The sequence below is a fragment of the Erinaceus europaeus genome, chromosome 18 (assembly GCF_950295315.1).
Source record: "Erinaceus europaeus chromosome 18, mEriEur2.1, whole genome shotgun sequence".
NCBI classification, from domain to species: Eukaryota; Metazoa; Chordata; class Mammalia; order Eulipotyphla; family Erinaceidae; genus Erinaceus; species Erinaceus europaeus.
Genome location: NC_080179.1, coordinates 21,521,691 through 21,544,461, shown reverse-complemented (window position 1 = coordinate 21,544,461; position 22,771 = coordinate 21,521,691). Strand labels below are relative to the sequence as shown.

The following is a 22,771-nucleotide window of genomic DNA, read 5'->3' as shown; positions in this document are numbered from 1 at the left end:
CCTGGCATCACATGTGCTAAACTGATGCTCTGATTCTCTCTACATTTGTCTCTCTCCATCTTCTTTCTCATTAATAGATACATGAAAATTTTAGAAAGGGACAGCTGGTGAATCTTGTATTTAAAAGGCAATAGAAGCCACAGAAACTTACTTCTGAGGTGATAGGGTCCCTACTTGAGTGTTCTTATTCTGAGTGAAGAGCTATCATGAAGACATTTAAAAAATATTTATTTATTTCCTTTTGTTGCCTTTGTTATTTTATTGTTGTAGTTATTATTGATGTCATCGTTGTTGGATAGGGCAGAGAGAAATGAAGAGAGGAGGGGAAGACAGAGGCGAGAACGATAGACACCTGCAGACCTGCTTCACCGCTTGTGAAGCGACTCCCCTGCAGGTGGTGAGCCGGGGGCTTGAACCATGATCCTTAGGCCAGTCCTTGCGCTTTTTGCCACCTGCGCTTAATTCGCTGCACTACTGCCCGACTCTCCATGAAGACATTTTAACTGGAAAATAGTGGGATATGAAATTTAGGAATTGCTTTGTAGAGTAAACCGATAATATGAAATGAAAATGTTTTAAGGAAAGCTGTTTTAGGAATAGCACTATTCTTTATTTCAGATCATACTTTGATGATGACCTAGATTTGTAAACATTTTAAATATATCTTTTATTTACTTATTGGATAAAGGCAGAGGAATTGAAAGGAGAGAGTGAGAGAGACAGAGGGACTCGGGCAGCCTGGCTTCACTGCTCATGAAGCTTTCCCCCTGCAGGTGGGACCAGGGACTTGAGTCAGGGTTATCCACTCCCCAAATGTTAGTGGACAGATTTAGAAAATTGTTTTCTGTAGTGTTAAGTAGACAACATAACCTTGGGGAAGGGGAGCCAGAAATAACCCAAGAGTTGGAAACATTAGTCTTTTAATTCCTCTTTTATTCGTTCTGATTTTTGCCACCAGAATATAGGAAAAGAATTATCTTGTCCCTCAAAATAACTATTTTTAAATAGCATAAGCTATTTATTTTTAATTTATTATTGCTGCCAGAGGGTGCTCCACATCTGCATCTGGGGGACTTTCTGCTTTTCTTTATTTTTAAAATTTTAAAAAATATTTTCCCTTTTGTTGCCTTTATTTTTTAATATTTATTTATTTTTTCTTTTGTTGCCCTTGTTGTTTTACATTGTTGTAGTTATTGTTGTTGTTATTGATGTCATTGTTGGATTGGACAGAGAGAAATGGAGATGGGGAGAGAGAGACACCTGCAGACCTGCTTTACAACCTGTAAAGCGACTCCCCTGCAGGTGGGAGCCGAGGGCTCAAACTTGGATCCTTGTGCTGCTTACTATGTGCACTTAACCTAGTGCGCTACTGACCAGCCCCATCCCCCTCCATGACACATTTTTCTTTTTTTTTTTAAAAGCCTTTATTTCTATTTTTTTATTTAAAAAATTCATAAAATAAAAAATACTGACAAGACCATAGGATAAAAGGGGTACAATTCCATATAATTCCCATTCCCAGAACTCCGTAACCCATCTCCTGCCTTGAAAGCTTTCCTAGTCTTTCACCCTCTGGAAGTATGGACCTAGGGTCATTATGGAGTGCAGAAGTTGGAAGGTCTGGCTTCTGTAATTCCTTCCCGGATGAACCTGGGTGTTGGCATGTCAGTCCACACTCCTAGCCTGTTTCTATCTTTCCCTAGTTGGCCAGGCCTCTGGGGAGGTGGGATTCCAGGATACATTGGTGGGGTTGTCTGTCTAGGGAGGTCAGGTTGGCACATGAGACGTTCTTCGACGCAAAAAAAAAAAAGTGTGTCATGACTTTTCCAACAACCCAATACACGAACATAGTTCAAAATTTAGAAATCGGGGCTGGAGAGTAGCTGTTACCTTGTCATGCTGAGAGGAACGCCAGTGCTGCAGTGGTGTGGTCTCAACAGGCATAAGGCCCTGGCTTTGCAAACTAACAACAACAACTTAAAAAAAATTATTTATTAACATTAAAGAGAGAGCACCAGAGCATCACACTGACACATGGGGTGGTGGGGGCCAGATTTAGAACTTATGCTTGAGAGTCCACAGCACTTTATCCACCGTTCTACCTCCATCTATTTTTTTTTATGAGTTAACGATTAATTCCTTTACTCCTTGTTTTTGCCCACTCTGTTCTTCCTGTCTGAAATTCCTGGCCTTCATCCATAATTTCCTTTCTATTTGAAGAACTTCCTTTAGGAGCTTTTTACATGATAGGTCTGCTGGCAACAATTATTTTAATTCTCTAGAAAAGTCTTGATTTTACTTTCATTAATGTGAATATTTTCACTGGCTATGAAATTCTATGTTGACATTTCTTCAAATATATACAATATGTTTATACCACTTCTGGCCTTTCTGAGTTTCCCATACAAATTCTCTTGTCAGTAAAATATTTTTCTTCAATTTTTAAAAAATTTGTGGTGAATAGTGGGTTACTTGATTATAGTGTATAGTTCCGTACCACACTTACCCGCAAAGGTCTCTATCGCCACCCTCCCATCTCCCAGAATTAACCACTATAATGCCCACAGGTGTTAGAAACAGTCTGCTTGCTTCTGGTGGTTTGGTTGACTGGCTGGCTGGTTGGTTGTGCTAGTGCTTGTGTATCAGATCCCTAGATTCCACATCTGAGTGAAACTATCCAGTAGTTTTGTTTCATCTTCTTACTCATTTTGCTAAGTGTACTCACCTCCAGTTCCATCCGTTGGGAGTAAAAATCCATGTTCTCTCATTTGTTTGACACAGCAAGAGAAATGGTTGTTGTTTTTCTTTTCTTTTTTTTTTCTTCTTCCCCACAATGGGTATTTGCTTGGAAAACTAGCAGGTATTGTTAAAAATCCTTCAATCCTTTGTCCTGCTTAATCTTTTATTTATTTATTTATTTTTTTTTATTCTTTTCCCTGGTTCTTTTCCTGGATAGGGTAGGATTTTCTTGGTACATTAAAAAAAAAAAAAAAGTGTGCCCACTAGCACTTCTGGTTTGAATTACAAGCTTTTCCAACATGAATCCTAGATTGAATGGGAGTCCGAGTAAAAGCCACCGTATCCTATTCCAGTACAGAGATAGCTGGCCATGTTGGTTTCTTCTTTTCAGTCTTTACTTTTGCATTCTTTCTGGAGTTTCACTTGTACTTAGCAGAAAACTAAGGCAAAATTGATCTGTCCCATCTTGTTTGGAATTGCTCCATCTCTTTCTATAAGCATTTCACTTTATTCAAAAATCTTCCTGCTGCAAAGGCAGCTAGCTCATCAGTATGTTACAGGATTTGCAGGCCTGCAGTCCTAGGTTAGATCCCCCGACACGACATATGCCAGAGCTGGGCAGTGCTGTGATCTCTTTCTCTTTTACTCTCTGTCACAATATACTCTTCCATCTGTAGAGATAGCTCAACTGGTAGAGTACCAGGCCTTTTGGTTCAGTCACCAATACTTGGGTGTACCAGAGTGATGCTCTTGACTGGTTTCCCCTCTCTGTCTCATGTGACACTATCTTATATATAATAAATGAAAGAAATCTACTTTTTAAAGTTTCAGTGCTTATTAGCATTTTATTAATGTTTATCAGTCCTTTTATCTGTTACTATTTCTTCTTTTTATTTTTATTTATTGTTTATTTTTTACCAGAACACTGCTCAGCTCTGGCTTATGGTGGTATGGGGGACTGAACCTGGGACTTAGGAGCCTCAGGCATGAGAGTCTGTTTGTATAACCATTATGCTATCTACCACCACCCTACTTCCCACTTTTTAAAAAAAAAATTTTATTTCATTTATTTTAATGAGAAAGAGTAGGTAGAGAGGGAAAGATAAAGCAAGAGAGAGACAGAGACACCAGAACACTGCTCAGTTTATGGCTTATGGTGGGGCTGGGGATTAGACCTGGGACCTCAGAGCCCCAGGCTTGAAAGGCTTTTGCATATCCATTATGCTGTCTCCCTAGCTCCCTTCCTACTTTTAAAAAATATTTTATTTGTTATTGGATAAAGACAGAGAAATTGAAAGGGGAGGAGGAGATAGAAAGGGAGAGAGACAGAGACACCTGCAGCCCTGCTTCACTACTCATGAAACTTTCCCCCTGCAGGTGGGAACCAGAGACTTGAACCTGATCTTTGCAATGTGTGAGCTTAACCAGGCGCACCACTGCCTGGCCCCACTTCCTACTTTTTTTCATGTAGTGCTTCTTTTGAAAGCTTACATTTACTCCATTTTGATTAATATACTAGAAAACAGTTTGAATAGAATATCAATTTCATGATTGTCTCTGCATGATTTTGTCCACAAAAATAAAAACAAACACCAAAACAAGCCACGTTCATCTTAACAGCTTTGCAGTAATACAGAAAATTACCATATATATGCACACACTTCAAATATCTATCAAGCTACCTCAGTTCATTTCTTTTATTTTGAGCCATCTGTGTACAGTCTGCTACTAAAACTTTCCAGCTGATACAATACCACCCCCATTCTAAGTCAGCCATGAACCCTATGACATTGCCTTCTACAAACAAACTTCAGATCTTTTTTTTTAAAGGAAATTTTTTTTATTTATATTTATTGTTGCATTTTACATAATTCTTATCCATGTAACAAAAGTTAAACTCTTGCTTTTTTGTTTCCTGTTTTGTTTTAGATGTGTTATGAGCAGCCTAGGATATAGTACAGTGGTTAGAGCATTGGACTCTAAAGCATGAGGCCCCAAGTTTGATTCCCCGCATCACTTGTGCTAGACTAATAATGGCTCTGGTGTTCTCTGCCCATCCCACTCCCCCGCCTCATTAGTTAGTAAATACGATATTAAAAGAAAAAGACTTTTGGGTTCTGTGTCCCAAAAGCCATATGGTTCTTATCATTGTTGCTGTAGCTTCACTACTCCAGACCAGCTTTTTCAGAGATAGATTATATTATTTGTTACAGAGTCAACAACACTGTTACAGAGTTACATTCTCTCCACATCCTCAGTAACAATGATCATTTCTTGTTTCCTTTATGTAGGTAATTTTTCTAGGTGGAATCTCAGTGTGTGTGTTTTTTAAATATTTCCCCTTTTAAAAAAAATTGTTTTTATTTATTGGATAGAGACAGCCAGAAGTCGAGAGAGTAGGGGAGATAGAGAAAGAAAGAGAAAGAGAGACACCTGCTTCACCACTTGCTTTCCCTCTGCAGGTGGGTACTGGGGGCTTGAACCGGGGTCCTTGAGCACTGTAACATGTGCATTCAACCAGCTGCACCAGCACCTGTTCCCTATTTTCCCTTTTGTTGCCCTTGTTTCATTGTTGTAGCACAGCAGGTTAAGCGCATGTGGTGTGAAGTGCAAGGAACCGCTTAAGGATCTGGGTTCCCGGATTGAGCCCGGGACTCCCCTTCTGCCAGGGGTTGCTTCACAAGCGGTGAAGCAGGTCTTTAGGTGTCTATCTTTCTCACCCCCTCTCTGTCTTCCTGGCCTCTCTCTGTTTCTCTGTCCTATCCAACAATGACAGCAATAACAACAATGATAAACAACAAGTGCAACAAAAGGGAAAAAATAGCCTCCAGGAGCAGTGTAGTCATAGTGCAGGTACTCAGCCCCAGAAATAACCCTGGAGGCAAAAAAAAAAAAGCTGATGTTGATAATGTTTCTCTTTTCTTTATTTTATACTCTGCTTTTTCTTAATTGTCATTTTTCCCCCTCTCAGTTTTACTTATTTATTTTTTATTTTCTAAGCAGATTTTCAGGAAAAGTACACACAAACTAAATTCACTTGTAAAATAATACTGATATAAATATCAAAAGAAAGGGAATTCTTTCAGCTTTTGAGTTTTTAAGGCATCTTAAAGCAGTTTTTGTTGTGGTCCCTGGGAGGTGGTGCAATGATAAAGCTTTGGACTCTCAAGCATGAGGTCCTGAGTTCAATCCCCGGCAGCACATGTGCCAGAGTGATGTCTGGTTCTTTCCCTCTGCTCCTATCTTTCTCATTAATAAATAAATAAAATCTTTTTTTAAAAAAAAGTTTTTGTTTTATACTCAATATCCCCAGACACTAAGGCAGATTTTATTACCATAAAAATAATTATAAATTTGGGAGTTGGGCGGTAGCGCAGCGGGTTAAGCGCAGGTTGCGCAAAGCACAAGGACCTGCATAAGGATCCCGGTTTGAGCTCCCGGCGCTCCACCTACAGGGATGTCACTTCACAGGCAGTGAAGCAGGTCTGCAGGTGTCTTTCTACCCCTGTTTTATTTCACTAAAATATTTTCTTGAATTAGTGGTGTATAAACTATATAATTGTCATTTGAAATATTTCCAGTACATTTGGTAGGCTTGCTCTTCAAAGAAGCCACCTGTGATTTTAGTAAAGTTGGAGATCAAACAAAATTTCAAGCCTGCAAGTTCTATGTTCTACCAATTATTTCCCAGCCTCTGTTTCTATCTTTTTTCTTCTTCCTCTTCTCCTCCTCCCTCATTCCCTAGAATGAGGGCTAGAACCGGCATCCTTACGCCGGTCTTTGTGCTTTGCACCACATGCGTTTAACTCGCTGCGCTATCACCGGACTCCCCTTTTTTTTCCTGTTTTCTTGCACTTGTTATTGTTGCCATTGTTGTTGTTGGACAGAACAGGGAGAAATCAAGAGAAGGAGGGAAAGACAGAGCGGGGGAGGAGAAAGATAAGACACCTGCAGACCTACTTCACCGTTTGTGAGATGACCCCCTTGCAGGTGGGTAGCCAGGGGCTCAAACCGGGATCCTTATTCGGGTCCTTGTGCTTTGTGCCACGTGCGCTTAACCCGCTGTGCTACCGCCAGACCCCTATAAGGAGCTCTTTTATCATTTCTTTCCTACTATTATACACTCTGGATATTACTGATTATACACTCTGTTTTGTAATGTGTTCTACCTGTGTTTCTCTTCCATATAACTTGGTAGCTAAGTCTAGAAAATTTGATTGTGTCCTGTTCTGTTCTTTTTTTTAAGATTTATTTATTATGAGAAACAGAATAGAGGAGCAGAACACTGACTCAGCTCTGATGTGTGGTGGCACCAGGGCCTTGAGGCATACACATTTATGCTGTCTTCCTGGCCCAGATGGGTGTGTGTCTGTGTGCGTCTGCCTGATCACACAATTTCAGGCTTGTTGGTCATGTTTTCATTCATATAGATGAAAGAAAGTGAGTGAAGCCACCATAGCATTGGAGCTTTCTCCTATACTATAGCAGTGCGCTACCCAGCAAGCTATCTCTATAGCCAGAGCTTAATAATTTCTTCTTCTCTTTCTCCTTTTCCTCCTCCCCCACCCCTTCATTTCTTCCTTTTTTTTTTTTTTTTCTTCTTTTTTTTAAATGCTTGGCTCTGGTGAGGGAATGAATTTGAGCTCTGGAGTCTCAAGCATCAGAGTCTCTTTGCATAACCATTACGCTCATTATGCTTTCTCCCCTGCCTTAGAATTCCTTCTTTTAACCTATGCCTCTCCCCAGCACTGCTAAAAGTCCAGTTTATGGTGATACTGTAAATTAAACCTGGGACCTTGAGTGCCTCGGTCATAGAGGTCTTTTTGTGTAAACACTGTGCTATCTCCCCAGCCCATAAAAACCTTAAGAAGAAGAAATAGATACTTATTTATTTTGCCAAAGAAAAAGAGAGGCTAGATTAAACTTAGGGCCTTATACTTTGTAAGCCTAGCACTCCCATTGCAGCTACCTCCCAGGTACCTCCTAAAGTACCAGCTACCTCCTAAAGTACTTTGGTAAAGACCTACTTTCCTTCACCTACTATTTGCCTAGCTATCGATGCGATCTGTATAGCAAAGCAGGATACAGGCTTTATATTTTATTTACTAAAAGCATTATTATCTAGTGCGTTTGAATGCATTTGATGTGTATTTGATGTATTCCACTTAATTTAATTCTCCATATATCCGTGTCATCCACCTTTGTCCTGAATTCACCCCTTCAAGTCCACTGTAGTTTGGATTAAAATGCCTTCAGCTGTATCAGGCACACTCTCACATCTCCCCTTTTTGGTTTTAACTCTTTCCCCTCCCTCCTTTTAGTTATCTAATGCCTGAACTATTTCAGGTCTAGGGTTCCTTTTAATATTACTTTCTGGAGACCAGGCAGTGGCGCACTGGTTAAGCAGACATCATCATGCATAAGGACCCGGGTTTTGAGCCCCTTGCTCCCCACCTATGGGGGGGTAGGCATACTTCACTAGCGGTGAAGCAGGTCTGCTGATGGCTCTGTCACTCCACATCTCTCAATTTCTCTCTGTCCTGTGAAGTAAAAAGTAGAAAGGGGGGAAATTTGGTAAAAATGACTAATGGGAGCAGTGGATTAATCATGCACGCACCAAGCCCTAGGGATAACCCTTGCTGCAAGAAGAAAAAAAAATTACTTAACCCAAAATAAAATAATTTTATTTTACTACTTTTTAAGGAAATCCCAAAACATAGTTACTGTCAACAGGTAATAATTACTAGGGGAATGCTCAAGAAACAGACACCCATGGCAACTAAATCATAAATTATGGTTCTTATCTTTACATTTCCCTATAAAGTATTTTTCTGTTCCAGTTCTACTCCCCTATATTCATATTAAAAGATCATAAAACATGAGAAGATAATCTGGGACTGTAAAGCCACATCTGTAATTTTGAAGAATTTACAAAACGTTTCATAAGATTATTTATCTGTCAATTTCCTGAATAATCTCTTTCTAGTAGGTACAACTCTACTCCATGAATCAGAGATCTAAATTCTAGTCCCAACTCTTTTAACTCTTACACCCTTCAGCTGGATGAACCAATGCTAAATACTAGACTTAGTGAGAATCTATAGAAAATCTACATGTAAAAAAAAATGTTGCCCAAAATCTTTTTTTTTTCTCATTAAGCTAAAAAAGAAGAAAAGAAAAGGCATAAGTCTTCCTCATCCTCCTCCTCATCGTCATCCAGTGACTCAGATAGCTCAAGCAATTCTCAGTCCTCTTCTGATTCTTCAGATTCTGAAAGTGCTTCTGAAGAAAAATCGAAAAAGAGGAAAAAGAAGCATAGAAAAAATTCCCGAAAGCACAAGAAAGAAAAGAAGAAGCGGAAGAAAAGCAAGAAAAGGTACTGACCACACGGTGCTAAGTGTCTATCCCAGTTCCCTTCTGCTTTCAGTCTTTTAGGGAGTTTGAGTCACTTATCTGGGGACATTACAGGAATCTGCTTTGTAGCACAAAATGCAGCAAGATCATTTTAATAATTTACCGTCTGCATAATAAGTTTGGTTACTTTTTTAAAAATATTTTTTCATTTTTTTATTATTGTCTAGAGACAGAAATTAAGAGGAGGGGAGGAGACAGAGAAGCACAGAGACACCTGCAGCTCTTGATTTGGTACTTACTGAGTTCCATTTTCAACAAAGCCATTCAGTTCATTTATCCTTTTCTCCTTTCCCCTGCTCTTCCTCTTCCTTCTCCCACCACACCCCCAGCCCCACCCCCTTTTTTTCCCTTTTCATTCAGTTCATTTAATCTGTTTTCAACAAAATAATGCTTTTGGATTTATAGAAAAACAAATCAGGCTAGGTAGTGGCACACCTAGTTGAGCACATACATTACAGTACTCAAGGACCTGGGTTCAAGCCCCTGGTCCCCACCTACGGGGGGGAAACTTCAGAAATGGTGAAACATTGCTGCAGTGTGTATGTGTCTTGCAATTTCTGTCTCTCCAAAAAATTAATAAACAAACGAACAGTCTCATCCCAGGGACCATGTGGTGGCACACCTGGCTGAGTGCACACATTATAGTGCTCAAGGACCCTGGTTCAAGCTCCCAGTCCTTACCTGCAGGGGTAACTTCATTAGTGGTAAAGCAGTGCTGCTAGTATCTCTATTTCTCCCTTCCCTCTCAATCTTTCTCTGTCTATATTATAATAAAAAGGGGGGGGGGGTCGGGCAGTAACACAACGGGTTAAGCACACATGGTGCAAAGCCAAGGACCGGCATAAGGATCCTGATTTCAGCCCCGGCTCCCCACCTGCAGGAGTCGCTTCGCAGGCGGTGAAGCAGGTCTGCAGGTGTCTATCTTTCTCTCCCCCTCTGTCTTCCCTTCCTCTCTCCATTTCTGTCTGTCCTGTCCAACAATGATGACATCAATAACAACAATAATAACTACAACAACAATAAAAACAGGGAAAGTAAATAAATATTAAAAAATTAAAAAAGAAAGAAAGAAAGAAAGAAAGAAAGAAAGAAAGAAAGAAAGAAAGAAAGAAAGGGAGTCAGGCAGTAGCCCAGCGGGTTAAGCGCACGTGGTGTGAAGTGCAAGGACCAGCATGAGGATCCCGATTTCAGCTCCGGCTCCCCACCTGCAGTCCTTGCGCTTTGCACATGCACTTAAACCGCTACGCCACCGCTGGACTCCCGGACATAATTTCTTATATCCCTGTGATAAGTGTCTACCTTAAGACCTGGAAGACAGCTTATTGGTTAAGCAAAAAATATTTTCTTGCCCGAGGCTCCCAGGTTCAATCCTTGACACCACTTTAAGCCAGAATTGAGCAGTGCTTTAGTTAAAAAGGAAAAAAAAAAAGTATTTCATATTAAATAGAGACTCTCACATGAGAGGAAGAAAGAGAAGCCAGAGTATCATGCTGGCTCCAGGAGTCTGTGACATTCAAGTCCTATGCTTTACATTTTTTTAAATTAAAAAATATGGTAAACAGGAGAAGTTAGTTTTGGGTTTTGGCTTCTTAGTTGCTGTGTCAATATAAAGAAAGACTAGAGTTCTAAGTATATCTTTTGGGAAGCAGGTGAACGGGAACTTTAAATATTTCCAGTTTTACCTCTTCCAAGCTACTTTTTCCCTCATAGAGAGAGACAGTGGTGCTGTTACACCTCCCCTCATGGCGCCAGGGCTTGAAACCTGGGTGGCACGCAAGCTAAGGTACTCATCCTATCAGTGGTTTATTACCCTGATTCTGTAATCACATCTTTGGGGGACAGGGGACAAATTATGTGACATCTGTAAATATAAAGTAATGTCAACAATCAGTAATTTAGGGTGATTTATAATAACCAAATGAATTTGCTTTTTGTCTTTCTGTTAAGTGCATCTAGTGAAAGTGAAGCCGAAAATCTTGAAGCACAACCCCAGTCTACTGTCCGTCCAGAAGAGATTCCTCCTATACCTGAAAATAGATTCCTGATGCGAAAAAGTCCTCCAAAAGCTGATGAAAAAGAAAGGAAAAATAGGGAGAGAGAGAGAGAAAGAGACTGGTATGTGAATATCTACATTCTAAGTTTTTGCTTATTTTACACAAGATTTCACTGCTGGCCTAGTCCCAAGGTTGGGATTTTTAATGAGATGTTAGCAAAGCTTCCTTTTGTTGGTATAACTCAGATTTTCAAGTAACTTAAAAAATGTAAATGGAATTCTAAACCAAATCCCATTAAAACTGTATACATTTCTGTATAGTTTTATTAGCACTGGACAATTGCTTGTGAGATAATAAATATATTTTGCAATAAGATTCATTTTTTTAAAGATGTTTCATTATTCATTTTTAAAATTATTTATTTTGCCTACAGGGTTATTGCTGGGGCTCGGTGCCTGCACTACGAATCCCCTGCTCCTGGAGGCCATTTTGTCCCATTTTTGTTGCCCTTGTTGTTGTTATTTTTATTGTTGCCATTGCTGCTGCTATTGCTGGACAGGACAGAGAGAAATCGAGAGGGGGAGAGAAAGATAGACACCTGCAGACCTGCTTCACCACTTGTGAAGCTACCCCCTGCAGTGGGAAGGTGGGGGCTTGAACCAGGATCCTTATTCTAGTCCTTGTGTTTCGTGCCATGTGCGCTTAACCCACTGCACTGCTACCCAGCCCTAAGATTCGTTTTTTAAACTGTTAAAGCATATATTCTGCTGTGAGCTCGTCTGATGTTTTTGCCTTAGCACTATCAAATGGACTTCATCTAGTAGTAATAACAGTGTGTTTTGAAAATTGGACACAGTTGGCTTGTAGGGACAGAATAGTTCTTGATCCTCTTAGAAGATTCTTGGGTGGTCCAGGAGGTGGCGCAGTGGTAAAGCTTTGGACTCTCAAGCATGAGGTCCTGAGTTCGATCCCTGGCAACACATGTGCCAGAGTGATGTCTGGTTCTTTCTCTCTCTTCCTATCTTTCTCATAAATAAATAAAATCTTAAAAAAATATGTTTTAAAAAATAATAATAATTAAAAAAAAAGATTTTTGGCATTCCTGACTCTTAAGCAGTAAGTACCAATCATGCCCTTTAATTGTTGACTGGTGAGAAGAAGAAAAAACAAAAAAACATTTTTCCAGAGAACTACTGGGAATTGATAGCATTTGTTAATGATTGCCCCCATCCCCAAATTGATGATTACTTATACAACTTTTATATTATTTGTTTAGATCAGTTATGTATAGTCTCTCCAGATTCATTTTCATAAAGTAATGTGTTTAATTTAACCCTGTTTCCTTCTAGTAATCCACCTAACTCCCAGCCTGCTTCATACCAAAGGCGACTTTTAGTTACTAGGTCTGGCAGAAAAATTAAAGGGAGAGGACCAAGGGTAAGTGATTTAATTATTATATATACTTTTTAAGAATACTTACTTGATACTTTACATATAAGAGTGTAATGTTAAATTATATGGTCTTCCCCCCATGATTTCACTACTTTCAATGGACTATATATATAATAAAGAGGGGGCCAGGTGGTGGTGCACCTAGCTAAGTGCACACATTACAGTGCACAAGGATCCAGGTTCAAGTCCCTGGTCCCCACCTTCAGGGGGAAAGCTTCACAAGTGGTGAAGCAGGTCTTCAGGTTTTGTCTCTTCTACACTATTCCCCCTCCTCTCACAGTTTCTCTCTGTCTCTATTCAAAATCAATAAAGATTAAAAAATTAAAATATATATATAATAAAGAAATTAAAAAAGAGACTGTAGACAACACCTTAAAGTTAGTCATACTGAAGCTTTTTGTTGGCTATTAAAGAAAATGTATATAATAGCCAAAAATGCTAATTATTTAAAGTAAAATAAAATTCCATTAAAATGATCATTTTAGTATGTCACTCATTTGCCATTGATATTAGAGGAATTTTTTTTTCCTTCCAGGGTTCTTGCTGGAGCTTGGTGCCTGTACTATGAATCCAGTGCTCCTAGAGGCCTTTTTTTTTTTCCTCCCCATTTTATTGGCTAGGACAAAGAGAATTTGAGAGGAAGGGGAGATAGAGAAGGAAAGGGAGGCTGGGGAGACAGCATAATGGTTCTGCAAAAGACTCATGCCTGAGGCTCCAAGGTACTAGGTTCAGACCCCAGCACCACCATAAGCCAGAGCTGAGCTGTGCTTTGTTGCTTCTCTCTCTCTCTCTCTCTCTCTCTCTCTTTCTCTCTCTCTCTCTCTCTCAGCTGTGCTTTCTTGTTTCTCTCTCTCTCCCTCCCTCCCCCACCCTCCTCCCTCCTCTGCCTCTCACTGTATTCTCAGTCATTAAAATAAAATAGATACCTGCAAACCTGCTTCACCACTTCTGAAGTGACTCCCCCTGCAGGTGGGGAGCTGAGGGCTCAGACCAGGATCCTTGGTGAGCCCGTGCACTTTGTACTATATGCGCTTAACCTGGTGCACCACTGCCCAACCCCATTTTTGTCTTATTTTTCCCCCTCCATTTTTAATAAGAGCAGGTTCAGTTCTGAATAATGGTGATGCTGATGGTTGAACCTGGGACATCAGAGCCTCATTGGAAGTCATTTTACATAACCATTATGCTATCTCCCCAGCTTTATTTTCAATGTTTATGCATTATTAGTAAGAGAGAGGGAAGGGGAGAAGGAGGGGATGTCGGTGCTCAGACTCATAACCTGCTTGAGAGTCCACTGTGCCACTTCTCTGGCAGTAAAATCCAGAATTATTACCGTGGCTTACGGAGACCTTTTTTTTTAAAAAAATGCTTTTTTTAAAAAAGTAGGTGGGTTTTTTTTTTCTAAATAGTTTATTTCTTAGTGAGAAAGATAGGAGGAGAGAGAGAGAGAGAACCAGACATCACTCTGGTACATGTTCTGCCAGGGATTGAACTCAGGACCTCATGCTTTATCCACTGCACCATCTCCTGGACCACTTAAAGTATTATTTCTTTTTTTTTTTTCTTTAAGGTTTCTTTTTTTATATTTATTTATTCCTTTTTGTTGCCCTTGTTGTTTTATTGTTGTAGTTATTATTGTTGTTGTTACTGATCTCATCACTGTTGGATAGGACAGAGAGAAATGGAGAGAAGAGGGGAAGACAGAGAGAGGGAGAGAAAGACACCTGCAGACCTGCTTCACCGCCTGTGAAGCGACTCCCCTGCAGGTGGGGAGCCGGGGGCTCAAACCGGGATCCTTGCACCCGCCCTTGCGCTTTGCGTCATGTGCGCTTAACCCGCTGCGCTACCACCCGACTCGTAAATCTAGTTTTTGATTACCACCTAGTCAGCATAATCTAGTACTTGTCTGCACTCCACACACACACACACACACCCCTTTTAAAAAGAATTTATTTATTAATGAGAAAGATAGGAGGAGAGAGAAAGAATCAGACATCACTCTGGTACATGTGCTGTTGGGGATTGAACTCGGGACCTCATGCTTGAGAATCCAATGCTTTCTCCACTATACCACCTCCTGGGCCACCACCACCCCCCTTTTTAAAAGAGTTTATTTCATAAGAAAGTGGCATCAGAGATGAATTCAGAGCCTCAGGTATGCAAGTCTTGCATATTTAACACAATATGGCCACAAATGTTTGACCTTTCCAAGAAGCTGAGTAACTATTGGATAAATAAGTGAACATCTATTTATTTACTCAGTTTTTCAGATGATTAAAAACTTGTTGAACTCCCAGTTCTATCAGGCCCCCGAGAGAAAGGAAAAAAGGAAAGGCATTCAGAAGTAGGAGCAGGTGTAGGTGTGACTTAGAGAGCAGAAGAAGGCAGGACCCTTAAAAAAAAAAAAAGACAAATATCTATAAATATAGATAGATAATATAGAAGTAGTAGTCAGCTCAGATCTGTGACCTTGGCAGAACTACTGCAATTTCCAATGGAGGGAGTGGGGTCACAGAACTCTGGTGGCTGGAACTGTGTGCAAGTATATCCCTGTTAACTTAAAATGTTGTGAATCAATATTAAGTCACTAATTAAAAAAAAAAAACTTGTTTTGAAATATCAAGAATCCATAGTTCCAAATTAGAATTTGGTAACTTGTATTACTGCGTTTCATTGTATGATTATTTTTCTACCTGACTGATTTCCTGACTGAAAATTTTTCTTTTTCATTTTCTTAAGCGCTACCGAACGCCATCCAGATCCAGATCAAGGGATCGTTTCAGACGTAGTGAGACTCCTCCACATTGGAGGCAAGAGATGCAGAGAGCTCAGAGAATGAGGGCACCGAGTGGTGAAAGATGGATCAAAGGGGACAAGTAAGATCTACATCATCTTAGTATATAATGACCAGTAGCATTTAATATCATTTTACTGAGAGACAGTTCAGCTATTTATGAGTATCTTTATAAAATTGTAAACGTAGACTGTCATTTTAGCTAATGGATACAATTTTCCTAATGAAATTTTCAAAAAAAAACTTTTTCCCTTAATTTTTAGGAGTGAGTTAAATGAAATCAAAGAAAATCAAAGAAGCCCTGTTAGAGTAAAAGAAAAAAAAATAACTGATCACAGGCATATGTCTGAGAGTCCAAACAGAAAAAGTGAAAAGGAAAAGAAAGCTAAAGACCACAAATCTAACAGCAAGGAGAGAGACATCAGAAGAAATTCAGAAAAAGATGATAAATATAAAACCAAGACGAAGAAAAGGGCCAGATCTAAAAGTAGAAGTAAGAGCAAAGAGAAATCCAGAAGTAAAGAAAATGATGCCAAGCATCATAGACATGAAGAAAAGAGGGCCAGGTCAAGGAGTAAAGAAAGGGATCATGAGAATGTTAAAGAAAAAGAAAAGTCTGACTCTAAAGGTAAAGATGAGGAAAGGAGTAGAAGTAAAGAGAAATCCAAACAGTCAGAATCCAAAAGTAATGAACATGATCACAATAAAAGTAAGGACAGAGATAGACGTGCACAGTCTAGGAGTAGAGAACGGGATATCACGAAAGGTAAACACAGTTACAATAGCAGAACAAGGGAACGAAGCAGAAGTAGGGACAGGAGCAGAAGAGTGCGATCTAGAAGCCACGACCGTGATCGAAGCCGAAGCAGAGAGTATCATAGATACAGAGAGCAGGAGTACAGGAGAAGAGGAAGGTCACGAAGCCGAGAAAGAAGGGCAACACCAGGAAGATCAAGGAGTAAAGATAGGAGAAAGAGAAGGAGAGATTCCCGGAGTTCAGAGAGAGAAGAAAGTCAAAGCAGGAACAAAGAAAGATATAAAAGCCAAGAAAGTAGGAGTTCACACAGAAGAGAAAATTCTGAGGGTGAGAAAAGAACGTACTCGAAAAATCGTGACCATAATAGCTCAAGTAATAACAGGGAGAAAAAGGCTGATAGAGACCAAAGTCCAGTCTCCAAAATGAAACCAAGTAGTCAGGACAATGAATTGAAGTTCTCCGCAGTGAAGAATAAAGAGGATGAGAAAGCCAGATCCTCCCTGGAAAAGGAAAGCCAAAAATCAAAGGGTCAAGAGAATGACCATGTACACAATAAAAATAAAAAAATGGATCATGAAGCAAGCCCTGGAACAGATGAAGACAAAAGTGGATGAGTGAGTTATGTAGACTTTTTTTTTAATTATTCTGTCTTAAGATTTTAAGTTTTAGAGACTTGCTGGTAAATCTACCTTGTTGTTTTTCTTTTCGTTGGTTTTTGAGTTGTTTCATGTTTGTCCCTTTTATTTTTTTTTAATGTGTCCTTATTGAGTTGATTTTTTGATAATCTGCAACCTGGATAATTTGTACTGCTAAAGTTTTAATAAACTTGAAATAATGAGAAAAACACTCGTGTAATGCTGTGTGCTGTGTTTAGCTACTTCATGTTAAGCATTTTTTGTGTTACAACAATCAGTCAAACAATAACAAACAGGCTGTCCTGTGTCCTATTTTCTGTGATCAGCCAACTGGAAACAGACATAACTGATTGTTGGAATACATTGTTACAAACGTTTTTGCTCAAAGTTAAAGTAACTTTAGAAACCACTAAGTACAAGAAATCTTACACGAAATTTCTGATTATATTTTTTAAAGTGCTTACAAGCAAGCAGTAGCTTTTAACTGCACAGAGGAAAGAGCCTAATAACTTTAGATTTTAAACCACCACTTTCAACTTTTTGATAGTGATTTTGCTTTAGAATAAATATTTACTTATTTATATTGTACTTCAGATGCCATTCAGAGTCTTACCCATACCTAGTTTCACATATTTATCCTGACCAGATTTATTTCAATTTGTTGTTGATAAGTTTTCAGTTCATGTGCTGCCTGAGTTTGATTTGCTTAGCATCTAGAAGAAGTATACCTTGGAAGAGCAGGTCTTAATTCTCAGTTACTGTTCTTTTTGATATGAATAGGTGACTCACTTTGGGGGAACGTTATTTTATCATTACCTTATATGTTTTTTTGGGGAAAAAAACTACACTCACTAAAACCACTTACACAGATCCTTTAACTTCTGGTATTTCACTTTTTTTGGCCACTGACTATGGAGTTGAGTGTTTAACTACATGGTTTTGGGTTTTGTTTTTTATTTTGTGGACTTGAGCTGACTACTGTAATTCTCATAGCTGTGAGTTAAAAAAAAAAAAAAGCAGATAAATGCATCCTTTCAATATATGTGTCAAAATACATTACTGCATGTTTATGACTGTAGTTTCTATTCAGATGGGTTTATACCATTACTGTTAACATTATTTTAATTTGGTGTGTGTAACAGCGCCATGGAGAATAGAGAGTTTTGAAATTTGATAGTTTATAGGTAAAACACTAAATATGCCCAAAGTTCATTTATAATTTTGTGTGTTACATATTGTTATTTTTTTGATGTGTGGCCTTTCATTATGTAATTTTTAAATAAAAGTGAACATCCAGTATACACTAAACCTGCCTTTTTAAAAAGAAATTTCAGAATCCCAGTTAATAGGAAGTAGTCTTTAGAGAACTTTACACTTTAATATTTGTCAATAAGGTGTCAACAGTGTTACCAAGGGAACCTAAAGGCTAGTCTGCTATTTGTGTGGAACAAAGCAATGCTTAACATCATATTTCCTGTTACTGATATAGTAAACGATATATTTAGCATTCTGACAGTTCCTTACAGAATGACTGAGTGATAGTTATATGACTACTTTGGAATATTTTTAATAAATGTATACAGTGGAGTCTTTAAAAAAATTTTCCCTAGAGTTAAAAATAACAGGTATTTATTAATCCATGCTAATTAACTCCTTAGAAACTTTAATCACAAACCCCCATAAGGATAATTGAATCTTGAGTTTATGAATATAATCTGTTGTATATTTTAAACTAGGATTAGTTGCATTTTTAAATACCTTGTTACAAACTGACTTTCAAGAAAGGTGCTACTTTAGAAAGGTTTTGTAGTAGCAATTATATTTAAAATTTTAAAAACCATGCTCAGTAAACAATATTTCCTTTGATCCCAGAACTTTAACTACTAAGAATTATATGAAAGAACCCGTAAGGAAAAATAAGTATCATTTTCCACTTGGTTATCAAAAGAGCAACTCCATGCTATGCGTTGTCTTTAAGTTTTGTTTTTTTTTTAAATACAACTTTGTTAGCTCATTTAATAAATCAGTAGATGTAATGAAGGCGTTGAGTAGAGATATAACAATCTAAATTTTATTTTTAGAACATAAGGAACAATTTAAAGATGATTAAACACCACTGGATATACCTAAAAAAATCACTTTGTACCTGAACACTGCATGGGTTATGAGATCTCCTATCATATTTTTCAATATCTGTGCTGCCTCTAGTTTTTACTTTTTGATTGTCATGTTTTTCTAAGAGACAACTACTCATTTCCTGTCAATTTGATATTCCAATTGTGTCTAAACTTATCGTTTATTTCATGCTGTCTTTGCCCTAAAGTCCTCTTAAAGATAGACTTTCTTTTTGAATTGTTTGGTTGGCAATAGCTGAGAAATTTTTCCTTGGTTATTATTTCAAATAAATTGTTTTCTGGTATAAAAATCTTCCAGAAATTGACAGATTAATATTAATAGTAGTGAAGCTAGTGGGTAACTTTAAAACATGATTAAGACTTGTAAGGAGCCGTGGCACTTCTGGCTAAGCGCACATAGTAAGTACTATGTGCAAGGACCTGTGTTCGAGGCCCGGTGCCCCACCTGCAGCGGGGTCACTTTACAAGTGGTGAAGCAGGTCTGCAGGTGTCTGTCTTTCTCCCTCTCTATTTCCCCTCACAACTTCTCTCTGTCCTGTTGAGTAAAATATTGGGGGGGGGGGGAATAAATAGCCACCAGGAGCAGTGACTTTATAGTGCCAGCACGAGCCCCAGCAACTGGAGGCAAAAAAAAAAATTTGCACAAGTGTGACATTAATATTGGCTTTGCTGAATGGCTTTTGAATTGGATTTCTGGTAGTGGTGTTGACACTTTTAGATTGTTTTCAGTTCAGCATATGGACCAAGTTAGTATATCGTTTAGTCAGTAGTTCATTGTGCTTCACTCTGGGCACTTAATCTTATATCTCATCTTTGAACCTTTTATAGTAAATTTCTATAGAAATTTGTTCTCTTTACCTTCACTTAGAAGGTGCTTTAAATATATACCACGTCGTTGATAGTTACAAAAAAAACATAAGATATTTTTCTGTCTTTTGGATGTGTTCACTGTAATTCTTCAGTTTATTGACCATACATTTACAGCTAAATAAATCCAAGGGTTACATGTTTATAATCTGTGTGAAAAGATGTGTTCTGTTACAAATATTTGTTTAAAAAAGTTAAACTTCAGGAAATGAATCACTGGCTGACAGCTACACACAGTGGGCTTTCCAACTGCCTTTAAATTGAACTGCAGTATGATACACTAAGGAAATCCTAAAGGGAAAAGAAAAGTCACATTTTTAAAGAATCCATCCATAAAGTTGGAGATGAGAGCCACTGAGTTCTATTTTTGTTTTGAAATTAGGCACAAGGGTTAGTATTGGGTTGTGTTTCTGCTTTAATTCTTACGTTACTAAAAAAAGCACATATTGTATGTCTTTTTTTCAGTTTTTGTTTTGTTTTGTTTTGTTTTTTTACTTGAAAGAATTGACAAGTGTATTGGGCATTTGTCTATGGGGGTGTTAAAAGTTATGGCTGCTCTCTTTGTGGGAAGGAAAAAGGATTAACTCACTTCTTTTCCTAGCTAGGAAGTCACTGTGATGTATATTTTTAAATGAAACTTAAGGATAAAACTTGTAATTGAACAATCCGTTTCAAAATGTTGCTACTGATCATTAGTCTAGTAACAAACTTTTCTGCAAACTGCATTTTACAGAATTTCAATTTCAAGACTGTATCAACTTTTCTAGTTACACATTGTATTAAACTGCTATAATAAACTTTTTGCATTAATTAGTTACTCAGTCTTCATTTTTATTGAAAACTAATGAGATAAACTAAGATATACTTAGATTCACCCAAGGCTCTCTAGAATCATTTGTGTTAGGAAAAAAAAAAAAAAGAATTTAACAAACTGAGCTTCTGTAAAAATTTATCCAACAGTGATGATTTCCAGGTTTGGAGATAAGTTCTGGTGTAAATATTTAATTGTAGTACTTCAGATTACAATATGTCTTTTGCTTTCACAAAGCTTTATAATTACACTTGGAATTTTCATTAATAACTACTGGAATGCTACTGTTTGCTTTCTAATTCATCCAAATTTCTCATCAGAAAGATTGTATTTTGTCTTATGCCTGCAAGTTTTAACATATCACTTACTATAAAGCCATGTGAGTGTCAATTGACTTCTGTAAAGCATTGTCTAGTTGGGGGGGGGGGGCTGTTTGCTTTTCTATTGATTTTGTTTTTATTTATATTAGACATATTTAGGGGAAATGCGCCTTCTTCAGAATTAGTCACTGACCATATATATGCTTAGTTAAAAACATTTTGACCACTCAGTGGTTTGTATGTCTTAACAGGTGAATATGAACAAGTTCTGGAGTGTTTTTAAGTGTTTTATTTAACAGGAGACTGTGTAAAATGTGAGTGCTCTATATGGACTATTCGAATTGTGCATTAAAATGCTTTTAGTATCAAGTTGCTCTTTCTATTTTTCATTGCTTTCTAAACATTTTTTTCTAAACATTTCTTAACCTAGTATTGTACTTTGTCTTTATACTTAAAGTGCTGATTCCTACTTTTTGCCCTCAAAAACCCTCTCAGTCTTAAATCAATTAGTTACAGCTTATGTCTTGGTCACAAATTTTAGCAATAGGTTCTTTTTTTTTTTTTTTTTTATCTTTATTGGATAAATACAGCCAGAAATCGAGAGGGAAGGGGAGATAGAAAGGGAGAGAAACAGAGAGACACAGCACTGCTTCATCATTCACAAAGCTTTCCCCCTACAGGAGAGGACCGGGGACTCGAACCTGGGTCTTTGTGCATTGTGACGTGCACTTAACTAGATGTGCCACCACCCAGCCCCAGCAATGGGTTTCTTTGATCTTGTTAGTATTGATCAATTAGATGCTATGTTCCCAGTGGTTTTATAAGAAGTTTTATTTATAACATGTCTATATTAAGTAGAGAACCGAGCCAAATAGAAAATAAATCAGTCTTTATATATGCAAGGGAGGGAGATAAACGAAGTCTTTTGTAGTTATTTATCCTTTACTGAGCTGAGCTGATTTTTGTTTGTTTTTGGTTTTTCACCAGAACACTTTGTGCACAGCTCTGACTTATGGGAATACTGGGGATTAAACCTGGGATCTCAAGCCTCAGGCATGAAAATCTTTTTCACAACCATTAGACTTATCTCCTCAACCCCCTAAATTAGCTTTAAAATGTGTCACTAGAGGACCAGGTGGTGGAGTATCTGCTTGGGCACACACATTACTATGCACAGGGATCCAACTTTCCCCCAGCCTCCACCTGCATGGGGGAAGTTTCACAAGTGGTGAAGCAGTACTATAGGTGTGTCTTTCTCCTTCTCTATCTACTTCCCTCTGCTTTTCCCTGTCTATCCAGAAAACAAAAATATTAGAACATATTAATCATTTTATAGAAAATGTTTATTCTGTAATGTGAAAGTAGTTTTGTTTTTGTTTTAGTTTTTAGGTATAAAATTCAAACACTGACAGGACCATAGGATAAGAGGGGTACAACTCCACACAATTCATACCACCAGAACTCCCTATCTCATCCCATACCCTGATAGCTTCCCTATTCTTTATCCCTCTGGGATCATGAACCAAGGGACATTATGGGGTGCAGAAGGTGGAAAGTCTGGCTTCTGTAATTGCTTCCCCGCTGAATATGAGCATTGACAGGTCGATCCATACTCCCAGCCTGTCTCTCTCTGTCCCTAGTTGGGTGGGGCTCTGGGGAAGTGGGGCTCCAGGACACATTGGTGGGGTTGTCTGCCCTGGGAAGTCAGGTTGGCATCATAGTAGGGTCTGGGACCTGGTGGCTGAAAAAAGAGTTAACATATAAAACCAAACAAATTGTTGACAAATCATGAACCTAAAGCCAAGAATATTGCAAATGAAGATTTGGGGTCTCCGTTTTGGAAATAGGTAGTA

At 38.3% G+C, this 22,771-nt stretch overlaps 1 protein-coding gene across 12 annotated transcripts in view; it reads left to right on the top strand.

Annotated features, from left to right (window-relative positions):
• Positions 1–21,287, top strand: part of PPIG (peptidylprolyl isomerase G) — a 48,434-nt gene extending 27,147 nt beyond the window's left edge. For all 12 annotated transcript variants that reach the window (XM_016195307.2, XM_060177731.1, XM_060177732.1 and 9 more), the window contains 5 exons: positions 8,899–9,115; positions 11,101–11,268; positions 12,497–12,584; positions 15,339–15,475; positions 15,657–21,287. In XM_016195307.2, coding sequence (XP_016050793.1) covers positions 8,899–9,115; positions 11,101–11,268; positions 12,497–12,584; positions 15,339–15,475; positions 15,657–16,764 — 1,718 coding nt within the window. In that variant the 3' untranslated portion in view covers positions 16,765–21,287. The remainder of the gene's footprint in view (positions 1–8,898; positions 9,116–11,100; positions 11,269–12,496; positions 12,585–15,338; positions 15,476–15,656) is intronic.
• Positions 21,288–22,771: the final 1,484 nt, after the last annotated feature.